General features: G+C 31.3%; 1 protein-coding gene across 1 annotated transcript; it reads left to right on the top strand.

The window, feature by feature from the left end:
* Window positions 1-1,488: 1,488 nt before the first annotated feature.
* Window positions 1,489-2,617, top strand: LOC111371955. Its single transcript, XM_022994100.1, has 3 exons — window positions 1,489-1,498; window positions 1,650-1,766; window positions 2,142-2,617. Exons 1-3 carry the CDS (start codon window positions 1,489-1,491, stop codon window positions 2,615-2,617), a joined length of 603 nt encoding a protein of 200 aa, XP_022849868.1.
* Window positions 2,618-14,091: the final 11,474 nt, after the last annotated feature.

Raw genomic sequence — 14,091 nt, forward strand, 5'->3', positions numbered from 1 at the left:
TAATTATTTGTTATATTTTTCTTTAGTTGTTTATTCAATATTTATTTTAATTATTAAGCGAATATTTAATTATTTATTTTAAATGTTAGATATTTATTTCAATTGTTTATCTACATTTTAATTACTTAATTTGATTATTTTTATCCAATTATTTTTCATTTAATTGTTTCAATTGTTCATTTAAATTATTTGATTTAATTACTTATATTGATCGATTATTTACATTATTTATTGAACAAGAGCAAACACAAATATTTCATTATTTATTTCAAATGTTCGAAATTTATTTCAATTAAACATTAATTAATATTTTGATTATTAACATTTATTCATTTATCATTTAAATGTTCATTATTTATTTTTGTGCGTTTCAATTAATTATTTATTCCAATTATTTTTCATTTATTTGTTTCAATTGTTCATTTAAATTATTTGATTTAATTATTTATATGAATCAATTATTTAAATTTTTTATTGAACAAGCAAACGTAAATATTTAATTATTCATTTCAAATGTTAGAAATTTATTTCAATTAAACTTTAATTAATATTTATAATATTAACATTTATTCACTTATTATTTAAATAATCATGTAATTATTATTTAAATGTTCATTATTTATTTTTGTACATTTCAATTAATTATTTATTCCAATTATTTTTCATTATTTGTTTCAATTGTTCATTTAAATTATTTGATTTAATTACTTATATGGAAAGATTATTTAAATTATTTATTGAACAAGCAAACGTAAATATTTAATTATTCATTTCAAATATTAGAAATTTGTATCAATTAAATTTTAATTGCGTATTTTGATTAATAACATTTATTTATTTATCATTTAAATAATCATTTAATTATTATTTAAATGTTCATTATTTATTTTTGTGAGTTTCAATTAATTATTTATTCCAATGATTTTTCATTTCAATTGTTCATTTAAATTATTTGATTTAATTACTTATATAGATCGATTATTTAAATTATTTATCGAACAAGTAAACGTAAATATTTAATTATTTATTTCAAATGCTAGAAATTTCTTTCAATTAATCTGTAATTAAATTTTAATTGCGTATTTTGATTATTAACATTTATTCATTATTTACATTTTTCTTTTATCATTTAAATAATTATTTAAATAATAATTTAACAACATTTCAATTATTTTTATTCTCATAGAAAAAAATTTAAAATAAAAAATTAATACTACAGACAGCCCAGCTTGGCGGTCTGTTAACAGACGATATGTGCCGTCTGTTAAATAGACGGACTGTGCCGTCTACTGCAACAGACGGCCTCTGCTCGGAGATAATCATTTTTGGCTATCTCCGACAAACAAACCCTAAAAAAACTTACTTTTTATTAATTTTACATATTCTACAAAGATTTTTATCACTATTTCCAACAAAATAAACATTTAACATTTAGGTTCAAAAATTAATGGGAGAAAAAATAAGCAAAACTTTCTTTCTTCTCTTCTAATGGTGGCCGGTCGGTCTCCTCCCAAAAAAATTCGTCGGTTTCCTTATTTTTTCTTCCCCTTCTTTCTCCAAACGTCGGTTTGAGAGTGAAATGTCAGGAGCAATTTTGGGTTTTCAATGTTTTTAAGGTTTTTACAAATTTTTGAATTTTTTTTAAACAGTAGTCAACGCCCATTTTGGAAAATTGTATGTTTTTTGTGGCTATCTGCCACCATTTCCTCGAGGGGTTCCCTCGCGTAGTCACGCCGCAAAGCAGCCATTGCCACAGAAATCTTTGGGTTCGATCCATGGGCGGAGGTACCCGGGCCCAGCCCATTTTAGAATTTTGGCCCACATATTAGCAATAGCCCAGAAGATTGAATCTCAAACCAAGTCCAATGCTCATTTATTTAAGAGCAAATTAGGTCCAATACCCTAAAAATTTAACTAAATTGATTAATACCTTGTTAATCAATTAAATCATTTCATAGCGTAATTAATACGTTATAAAACTTCTCAAAACCCCAAACCCTTAAACGGATGCATACACAGAAACCCCAAACCAAAATCCCATCACTGATCTTTTGCAGCAATATTGTCCCCATCTTCTGTTAAGTTATCTCCTTTAGCTCCTTGAGTTTACCCATGTTAACATCTCCTTTGTCATCCCACAGTCACATGTTTCCTCCAAAGTCAACCCCTTCCAGATGGAGTCCCCGTTCTCCCGAACAGCAGCTATTACGATAAGTATCTAATAGCCCGATTACAGAATACAAGTTGCGTATATTCTCAATTTCTGAAAAGGCATGTTCTTTTGTTTTTCCCTACTTGGGGATACGAATCAACAAGAGGATTAAATGGTGGGTCATCTGATGGTTTGCCAATTCCTCCATTCTCTGAGCTCATGACGACTCCGAAAGAGAGATGGTCTTCGGATGGTGAAAACTTTGGCTTTAGTTGGGACAAAATAACCAGATTTGTTGGACGAAATTTAGGATCTCCTTTTAATCTCCAAAGTTGTGGTGTTTGTGCAAAGCTTTTAACTGAGAGATCCTCGTTGGGCATCCAAAAAGTAATAGCTAGCAATGAACTTAGTGTGGTTGCTGTTTTGATTTGTGGACATGCTTACCATGCTGAATGCTTGGAATAATGACACATGAGATCAACAAATACAACCCGACTTGCCCTATCTATACTTATGGGGAAAAGCGGACCATGAAGATGTTTGAAAAGGCAATCAAAGCTAAATTGGATTCAAAGGCTAGAAAGCGATCTAGGAATTGTGTTGTTGACAGTGATGATCTCATTTTGTTCGATCATCATAAATGCAGTGAGAATGACTGCAGCGGTCCCAAAATGAGATTCCTCCACAGTTTGATCATTGTCTAAAACTTTCCTATGCTTTTCTCCGTTGCCATGTTTTGAGGGTTAACATGAAGGAAGATATAGGAAATGGTTATCTTTGTAGAAGATGGATAAAATAGTTGCTAAAGACATAGTAAATAATTGGGGATTATACAAGTTTTTTTAGCCCCTATTTGGCTTCCATTAATTTCCATTCTATTACATTTCATTTTTCTTCCTCCAATTTTCAACCACATAATCTTTCAAAAAATAATATTAAACGTAAATAAAAAACTTTTTTTTTCAACTATGCAATTTTTCAAAAAAATACTATTCTACTCATTTTCGTTTCCACAAAACGGGGGCCAAACAGGGGCTTAATCTGTGTAACTTTTTTTGAATTTTTGTCATTTTTTTTTTGAATTTCTGTCACTATTTTTAGCGTTTCACTTTTTTTAGTCACATTATTGATTAAAAAAGGAACAAAATTTTTTAAAAAGGTGAGAATTACTCAAAAAAGATAGAGAAACTTACGAAAAGTGACGAATTTAACAAAGTGAACAAATTAAAAAAAAAAAATTGCATAGATTCAAAAAAGTGAGGGGCATAGAAATCAAATGTTAAGTGTTACTTTTTTTAATTAAAAAATGACATATAATATCACTTTTATTTAAAAGTGATGTTTGTCAGTAAAGTGTTTGTCACTTTTTTTAATCGTTGTTTTGAAAAGTTTATAACTTTTTTTTGGTAACAAACATCATTTTATAATAAAAGTGACATTGTATGTAATTTTTCATTAAAAAATGATACTAAACTTTTATACAATTTTTATAAAAAAATGTGATATTGTGTCACTTTTTAATTTTACAGAATATATTTTTAGTTCCAAAAATTTTTTCATATGATTTTTCAAAACTCTTCTAATTTTAATGGTATTTTTATAAGTTGCCCTTATTCAAATTGTATTAAGCCTATGTTTGTCATCTCTTATTTTACTTTCTTTCCCATTATTTTTTACTCATTTCTAAATACATATTCTTCATTAAAATAATATTACCTGCAAATAAAAAAAATTTCATTCTTTTTTAACCACACATTCTCTATCAATCACTATTCCACATTTCTTCAAATTAATGGGGGCTCAAATAGGGCATAAAGACGATTATTAATTACTCTCTTCATGACATGCATGAAATGTGAATATTTTATTGTCAAATTAGATATTTTATTTGATGCATGTTTGACTAAATTTACTTATAATTATTAAGTAGTTTTTATTATAGATAATTTGTATTAATTAGATTTAAAAGTAAATTAATTAGACCCCATTTGGCCCCCATTATTTCAAATTTTAATGGGTTGAATAGTATTTTTCTAAGAATGAGCTGCTAAAAAAGAAGATTTTTTTTTAAATTTACATGTAATATTATTTTAATGGAAGATTGTGTGATTGAAAATAGGAAAGAGAAAATTAAAATTCAATTTAATTGGGGTCAAACGAGAGCTTCTTTTAATAGTTAGAGACACTACATATTTTTCTAAATTTAAAAGTAATTAGTTTTTTCACTTCTGTGTATATTTTCATTTATTACTTATTCATGCTTATAATAAAATTATTATTTTGGTCATAAAATAGATATTATGATCAAAATAAATAACTTGCTATAGATTATTGACAATAAAAATAATATTTGTTAAAACTTATTTATTTATATACAAGTATATTCTTGAAATCGAGCAAAAAATGGACGTGAATTAAATTTAATTTCTTTAATACTCGAAAATTTTAGTTGATTTTTCTCACTTTGGTTGAGATTCTTCACTCACTTTAAAATGTGGTAATATAGAATATCGATGAACACGCCAAATAATATTTGAGACATTAACATAAGGATTATAGTGATACATTATTGATTGTGTGTTTCGATCAAACATTCAATTATTTGGAAATATTGGTTGTCAAAGTTACTAAAAAAGTACTTATTAAATAATTTTTTTAAGTTTTCATTGGTGGATATGTATTTTTGCTTATATTTATCATGATTCGATCATATTATATTTTTTAAGGTAAGCGTCGATTTTTTATTGGTAAAAAATATAAAGAATTAGTGAAATATCTTAATGTGAAACATCTAAATTTTTTTTTTTTTATCGAGCATCTTATACTTTTTATTGTGAACGTCATGATAATAGCCTCCGAAACTTGATTTCTTGTGCCGTGAGTCCATTCGAAATTTTTTAAATTTCAACCCATTTTAAAATCATTTTCTTGCTCTACCCCTGGTTCGATCCGATTGATCTCAACTGATTGAAGTGAAATTCCTTCTTTCGTGGATCTACAAATTTTAGCTTTTTTTTTTTTTTTTTATCGAGCATCTTATACTTTTTATTGTGAACGTCATGATAATAGCCTCCGAAACTTGATTTCTTGTGCCGTGAGTCCATTCGAAATTTTTTAAATTTCAACCCATTTTAAAATCATTTTCTTGCTCTACCCCTGGTTCGATCCGATTGATCTCAACTGATTGAAGTGAAATTCCTTCTTTCGTGGATCTACAAATTTTAGCTTTAGGGTTTTCAACAGCTTGGAATTTGTGCAATGTGATTGGAGATGCTAGTATTTTTGTCGTAATACGATGTTGTTTCATTCGTTTACTCGATTTGCATTAAGAATTTTTAGTTTAGCCCCCCTGAAGATTTATAAATTCGTTTTACCTTTGTGCCATCTAGTATTGAGATTTCCACATTTTAACCTCTAATTATAAATATTCCTGCACTTGTCAGGTTTAGTATAGCTTATATTTTAATTTAAGTTTGTCAAACATATTTTTTGTTCACGGGCTTCGTATTGTAAAATTTATACTTATTACTTTCTTATTATCTAAACATACTATAAAACAGAGAAACTTGAAAAAAAATAAAAAATTATAAGTTAAAGATTTTATATTAAAAAAAAAAATCTTCGTTTAAAAAAAAATTACTTGAATTATCGTTTAAAGTTTCGTTGACAAAATATTGTATTCCACAAGGTAGATCGATTTCGGATGAATAAGGCATTTAAGAGTATTCTCAAAGAAATGCACATGCATAATACACCAATGATATGCTTACGATAAAAGCATTTCCAAGTTACTTTTCTACTTTTCGTTACTAAGGCTTCGTTTGATAGCCATTTTTTTAAAATGCATATTTTTTTCTCTTTTTTTCAACCACATATTCTTTATTAAAATAATATTACACGTAAATTAAAATTTTATTATTATTTTTCAACCACACATTTCACATCAATTTATTATTCTAAAATACATTTTTACATAAAAATGCTTATCAAATACTCCCTAAATTGATTACATTACAATTGAATAATAATAATAATTCTTTTTAGGTAATTAAAAATATTTCCTTGGGAAGGAAATCATTCTCAATTGACAGATAGGAAAGCAGAATCACCAGGGATGGCAACAAGGGCGGGGCGAGGAGTGGGGCATTTTCCCGCCCCTTTACCCATTTAAGGCAGGGTTGGGGTAGGGTAGGACGGTTGTCCCGTTTACGTACCCGTTATATATATATATATTACGTTTTTTATAATTCATTTTAATGCTCCATTCATTCAAGTGAAACAATAATGTAGTTATTAATTTTTTTAATTAATTAATTTATTTTTAAAATTTAAATTATTCAAATATATTTGGTAAATTAAGGTTTTCATGTTTATCATATTTTTTAGATAATTTTAGTTACCATTTTTTTTATTAGAATTAATGAAATTTCGTGGAATTTTTCAATTTAGTGCTTGTTTGAGTCCCATTATTTTCTAATAATACATTTTAAAATAGCACATTGATGAATAATGAGTGGTCAAAAAATAAGAAGAAGTTTTGAATTTATATGTAATATTATTTTATTAGAGAATGTGTGATTGAAAAGAAGGGAGGAAAAAATGTATTTTAAAAATAATGGAAATCAAATAAGGGTTTAGTGTATTGAATTCTTTGAAAAAGAAAAAAGAAAAAAAATTTAAACGGGGTGGCGCCCCTTTACCCATACTCGACCCGACCCGATTAAGCGGGTAATCCTCGCGGGTACTTGGTTTGATGAGTACTTTTGCCATCCCCAGAAACACTTCGTTAAATAGTATATCCAAAAAAAGAAGAGGTTTCCTCGAGCAAGATGAAGGAAAGGGTCAAGCATGCCTGCAACCTGACATCAAAGCATAAAACAAACACTATCGAGAGTTTCCTCAAGAAATATGACCAAAGAAACAATAATCCAAATGATTTAAGCTTTAGATATTTTGCCCGATCTCCATCATGCATAAAAGAAACAGTCAAATTCTTTGTTCTTCAATGATATTTACATTTACGGATCGAAAAAAAAAAAGTCAAATTCTTTGTTCTTTAACACTTTTATATACTTGTTTTGTAGTTTCTTAGTAAGATGACAATATCAAAAGGACTTTGCTATGGGTACAGAAAAGGCAGTACAGAATGGGTACAAAAATTCAAAACATACACACATACATGGGGTGGGTTGTTGGGAATTGACTAAACATGCACAGCGGAATTAAACAAATTTCAATTCTCATTCAGGATTCAACTTTGTATTTAGATAAGAATTGTGATAAGAAATATACTTTTTCTTGATTTTGCAAACTCCTTCGCGTTATTCCTTTCCAGCAGCTTGAATCTGCCACCCCAACTGTCCAATTGTCCAGCCTCCAATGAAATCCATACGGAGAATAGACTGCAACTGCTAGGGTTTTTCCTCTTGTGCTAGCAAGAATAATAAAAACTTTATGGACCTCAAATCCTAACCATATATTTATATAAACCCAAACGGACTAGGTCCGGTCCGGTCCGGTCCAATATTTAATTAATCCATTTAATTAAACCCGGTCCGTGAATTAATTAATCCAATTAATTAATTAGATAATATAAATAACAAATCCAATTAATTAATTTATCCAACGATTGTTAAATTAATCGATTGACAATTTGCAATCTTCCAATTCTCTTTTGTGTGCGACCCATTAGGTTTTCGACCACGATATCTAACGACGTGAAATATTATTTTGATCTAATCAAAACTGATAAATTAAACACCCTTTTAATTTATCACAAATTCACACTCGTCGTCCCAAATTGACATCTAGCAATGTATCAGGGCAACACGTGTGACAGGAAATGTCACGTGGTATGACAAAATCAAAACTGTTCGTTTACCATGAAATTATAATCCCTTCGTCAATATGATCCGATCAACTACGAGATATGGAAGTGTATCAATCTCGATTATCGATTATATTTTTCATTCTACTATTAAGTTAATATGAGTCGAAAACTCCTTTTCGACTTATATGTATACCTTGGCCAAGGATTCGTTATTGACTTAATTGAACGAAATGCAGATCAAATCTCTTACTATCTAAGAGTGACGAATCCTCTATTGGTTATACACAACCTTAATATGGTTCTTGACATACCCAAACGATGTCGTATTAGCGGCCCTTGGTAGAGCAACATCCAACATTATCAAAGTATGACTATCCTCATACAAGGCACTATGATGACCTCAAGTTGTAGGACCAATTTCACTACCGAACATTAGAGATTAACCACTGACACTCAGATAGTTATCCATGTGACATATCTTAGCGGGTTTCCAATGTTTTGTTCTATAACAAAACATGCACGTGTTCATTTAAGTGTCACCACACTTTAGCTCGTGAGATCAGTTACTTACTTTACAAGTAAGAAATGTCACACGTGATAGTCTAACTGTATTAACGATATCCCTATCTCGTTATTACTTACGACCACGGTTTATTCAAGATCCAATTATATGTAATTTGTAACTCACAATCACAACTCCTCGTGATTAACAAATCACTTAAACTTGGATCTTCGGATTCTATTATTTATCACAAAATTAATTTAAATAAATAATAGATCTCGCCAAAATTAAATGCATTAAACATATTAAAAGCGTTTACAACCTAAATCGATTGGATTTAGGGCATAACACTTACAAACTCCCACTTGCACTAGATCCAATCACTCATGTATCTAATACCATAAGTATCCACATGACGATCATGTTTTTGTTGTGACAACGGCTTTGTCAGTGGATCTGCAATATTGTCATCTGTGGGAACTCGCTTTATCGTTACGTCATTTTTTTGTATAATCTCCCTGATGAGATGATATCGCCTTAACACATGTTTGGATCGTTGATGAGACATCGGTTCCTTCGCTTGCGTGATGACTCCATTGTTATCACAATACAAAGGTATGAGATCAACAATACTAGGAACGACTCCAAGTTCATTAATGAACTTCTTGATCCAGACAGCTTCATTCGCTGCTTTAGAAGTAGTAATGTACTCGGCTTCTGTTGTTGAATCAGCGGTTGTCTCCTGTTTGGAACTTTTCCAACTAACCGCTCCATTGTTGAGAGTAAACATATATCCTGATTGAGATTTGCTATCATCTTTGTCAGTTTGAAAGTTGGCATCAGTATATCCATGAATTTTCAGTTCATTTCCTCCATAGATCAAGAACACATCTTTATTCCTTCTCAAGTACTTAAGAATGTTCTTAACCGCTATCCGGTGTTTCTCACCAGGGTTTGCTTGAAACCTGCTCGTAACACTTAGAGCATATGAAACATTTGGTCTCGTACATAGCATCGCATACATGATAGATCCTATCGCCGAAACATAAGGAATCTTATCCATGCGACTCCTTTCATCATGTGTTTTAGGACACATATATTTTGAGAGGTAAATCCCATGCAACATGGAACATAAACCTCTTTTAGACTCTTCCATACTAAATCTTCTCAAGATTTTATCTATGTACGAGGATTGGGATAAGCCTAGTAATCTTTTAGATCTATCTCTATAGATCTTGATTCCTAAGATATATGCTGCTTCTCCCATATCTTTCATGGAAAATTTTTTTGACAACCATAATTTTACTGATTGAAGCATTGGGACGTCGTTCTCCATTAATAATATGTCATCGACATATAATATTAGGAATACGACCACGTTCCCACTTGTCTTCTTGTAAACACACGGTTCATCTTCATTTTTGATAAAATCAAACCTTTTGATTGTTTCATCAAAATGAAGATTTCAACTCCTAGAGGCTTGCTTTAATCCATAAATGGATCGATTTAGCTTACATACTTTGTTGGCCCCTTTGGATTCAAAACCTTCAGGCTGTGTCATGTACACCTCCTCTTTTAAGTTTCTATTAAGGAAAGCAGTTTTGACATCCGTTTGCCATATCTCATAATCATGGTATGCAGCTATTGCAAGCAAAATTCGAATGGACTTTAGCATGGCTACAGGCAAAAAAGTTTCATCAAAGTCAACACCTTGTCTTTGTGTGTAACCCTTCGCTACTAGCCTTGCTTTGTACGTATGGACGTTTCCATCCACATCGACCTTTTTCTTGTAAACACATTTACAACCCATCGGTTTTATCCTACCTGGAAGGTCGACCAAGGTCCAAACCTTGTTCTCATACATTGAGTTCATTTCGAATTCCATGGCTTCTTGCCATCTCTTCAAGTCAACACTTGACTTTGCCTCTGCGTAATTTGTAGGTTCATCATCCTCGACTAATAATACTTGATTAGTAATCGTGAATTCGTACCTTCTGGGAAGTCGAATGATCCTACTTGATTTACGCTGAGCTGGAGTGTCCTCAGGGTTCTCTACATCCTGATCAAGAGTCTGTCCGTCAACAGGTGTAGGATCAGACTCAGGTTCATCTAATTGGTCAACAGTATCTGTGGATTCTTGAACTTCTTCAAGTTCTAGTTTGCTCCCACTATCCTTTTCTAGAATAAACTCTTTCTCTAGGAATATGGCATGCCTTGAGATGAATACCTTCTTCTCAACGGGATTATAAAATTGATATCCAATTGTCTCTTTTAGATATCCCACAAATACGCATTTGTCAAATTTAGCCTCAAGTCTATTTGATTCATTTCGCTTTACATAAGTATCACAGCCCCAAACTTTCATATGAGATAAGTTTGGTCTTTTTCCTCTCCATAGCTCGTATGGAGTTTTCTCGACCGATTTAGATGGAACATGATTAAGTGTGTAGCACGAAGCAATTAGTGCATGACCCCAAAATGATTTTGGGATGTTTGCATGGCTCATCATAGATCGCACCATGTCTAACAAAGTGCGATTCCTCCGTTCAGATACACCATTATGTTGCGGTGTATATGGCGAAGGCCACTGCGAGAGAATCACATTCTCTTTAAGATAATCTAAAAATTCTCCCTTTAAATATTCTCCACCTCGATCTGATCTCAGCGTGAGAATATTTTTATCAGTTTGTTTCTCTACTTCTAGTTTGAATTCCTTGAACTTTTCAAGTGCTTCATGCTTGAATTTCATCAGATACACATAATCATATCTAGAATGATCATCAGTGAATGAGATGAAGTATGAGAAACCACCTCTGGTAGTTATTAACATGGGTCCACATACATCAGTATGTATTAGTCCCAGCAGTTCTGTGGTTCTTTCTCATTTTCCAGTAAAAGGGAATTTGGTCATTTTGCCTAATAGGCATGACTCGCATTTGTCAAATGATTCAAAATCAGTTGACCCCAAGTATCCATCTTTATGTAACTTGGAAATGTGTTTGTCGTTAATATGACCTAATCTGCAATGCCAGAGGTATGTATTATTTAGATCATCACTTTTATGTCTTTTATTTTCTATATTCATAATAGACGACTCAGTATCAAGAATACAAATTCCATTTTGCAATACACCACAACCATAAAAGATCTCATCTTTATAAAACGAACAACGATTGTTCTTAACATTAATTGAAAAACCATTCATGTCCAAACACGAAATAGAAATAATGTTTTTAGTAATGGCGGGAATAAAATAGCAATTTTCTAATTCTAATACTAAGCCCGAAGGCATTGGTAAGAAGTATGTTCCTACAGTTAATGTAGCAACCCTTGCTCCATTTCCCACGCGCAAGTCAACTTCTCTTTTTTGCAGTGGTCTACTTCTCTTTAGTCCTTGCATATTTATACAAATATGAGATCCACATCTGGTATCTAACACCCAAGAAGTTAATGAAGTAGACATATTAACCTCGATAACAAAAATACCTGAAGTAGAAGTTTCAGAAGACTTCTTTCCTTTCAAGCTAGCGAGGTAAGCCTTGCAGGTCCTCTTCCAATGACCTTTCACTCCACAGTGATAGCATGGTCATCAGATTTGGTATTATCATTGCCTGCTTTGACTGCTTTGTTATTGCCCTTAGCCTTTTTGGATGTTTTCTTAAAATTTCCTTTGATTTTCCTCTTAGTGCCCTTGGAGGAATGAATAGCTAAGATATGCCCATTGCTAGCCTTAACATTGAGCTCCACAGTTTTAAGCATATTAAGCAACTCAGGGAGTGTGCATTCAATCTTATTCATATTAAAGTTCATAATGAACTGTGAATAACTATCTGGCAGAGATTGCAGAACCAAGTCAATACTTAGTTCATGATCCATGATAAAACCTAGTAAACCCAATTTTTCAATGAAACCAATCATCTTCAGCACATGAGCACTGACTGAAGATCCCTCTGCCATTTTGCACCGATATAGTTGTTTAGAGGTCTCATATCTCTCCACACGAGATTGTTCATCATAGAATTCCTTGAGTTGAAAAATCAGAGTGTAAGCATCCATACCCTCATGTTGCTTTTGCAACTCAGGTGACATAGCTGCAAGCATCACAAATGATGCAGTGTTATTGTCATCACTGTGTTTGTTGTAAGCAGTCACCTCTTCCTGAGTGGAATTTTTAGTAGGCACCACTGGAAAGGACTGCTCAATGACATATCAAATTTTCTCATGCTTGAGAAAGATTCTCAAATTGCGGTGCCAATCGAGAAAATTTAGTTCGGTCAGTTTGTTGGCATCCAGTATGCCTATCAAATTCATATGATTACTCATGATTCAAAAAATTGTAAATGATGAAAAACATAGAATTAATATGTATTATAATGCATATGCATAAATTCAATATGAACTTTAATTAAACGTGCTCACACTGTTTAAAATAAATTCATGACCCTCTTTCATAAATTATTTGAATCCACATTTGATTCCCAATAGGCTGAGATCCCATTCGTTGTATCAAGATCTTGAGTGTACTCAACGAATTCTAATAAAACATTTGGGTAGTTATTATTATCAATTGTATCTCCATACAACTCCCAGATCATTAAGCTGACAACTCTTTTGTCTTCACACATTTTATGTGTTAGCTTAACATGTCTCTAAAACTTATCTTTTTTAGTGTACTCAACAAAAGATAAATTTTAGTTAAATCAAACCCATCATTTAGAAATATCAAATATTTCATAGTGTCAAACATATTCCTAATAGACCAGCCTTGAGTGTACTCAACAAGCTAAGGTCGATTTAGGATTCTCGTTTTTCACTATAATGATGGAAGACAAATAATACTAACTTAATATTTTTAACGAGGGATTTAACGTGCAATGGTCTCATCAAGCAATTATATATATATATATATATATATATATATATATATATAGAAGTAATAGTATGGATGATTATGGACTTGTTCTATCTAGTTTTTTCGAGCCAAAGGGAAAACTAGTCGGTCAATTCCTAAGGGGCACAACATTGGATCAATACCAATACACCATCTCCATGTTGTCCACCTCTTCTTGCGCCTCCAATTAGTCAAACTGCAACATGTATCATATATTAGTTGGCACGCAGATTTAAAAGAAATCGAACTCGCAAGCCCATAATAACAACAATAATAATGGACTCGCAGGTCCAATATAATAAAGAGCTCGTAGGCCCATAACAACAATAATAACAACGGACTCACAGATCCAAAACAATGAAGAGCTCGCAGGCCCATAAAACAAAAAGAAGTAAATCAATCATTCAACACATACATATGGTCGAGTCCATAATCATCCATAAGCATTCATCACATAAATGTTTCCTATGTATAATATCTAATATTATATGCAATGTCTCATAAATTTAGCAATTATAGTCATCAAAACTAGTTCAAAATTTTTGGGATCGAGATAATTAAATAATTAATTAATCATATTAATTAATTAACTTAATTGACGGGCCTATTTAATTAAAATCAAATTTTAACTAAATCCCGAATTAGAATCCAACTCTAATTCCTTAACTATTGGGCGAAGTGATTTAATCAAAATCGAATTTTAATTAATTATTAAA

This window comes from Olea europaea, chromosome 23 (assembly GCF_002742605.1).
Source record: "Olea europaea var. sylvestris chromosome 23, O_europaea_v1, whole genome shotgun sequence".
In the NCBI taxonomy this organism is placed as follows: Eukaryota; Viridiplantae; Streptophyta; class Magnoliopsida; order Lamiales; family Oleaceae; genus Olea; species Olea europaea.

Coding starts and splice junctions, on each gene's coding strand:
- LOC111371955 (XM_022994100.1), top strand. Junction 1,767..2,141: donor ATTGCCACAGAAATCTTTGG/GTTCGATCCATG, acceptor GTCATCCCACAG/TCACATGTTTCCTCCAAAGT.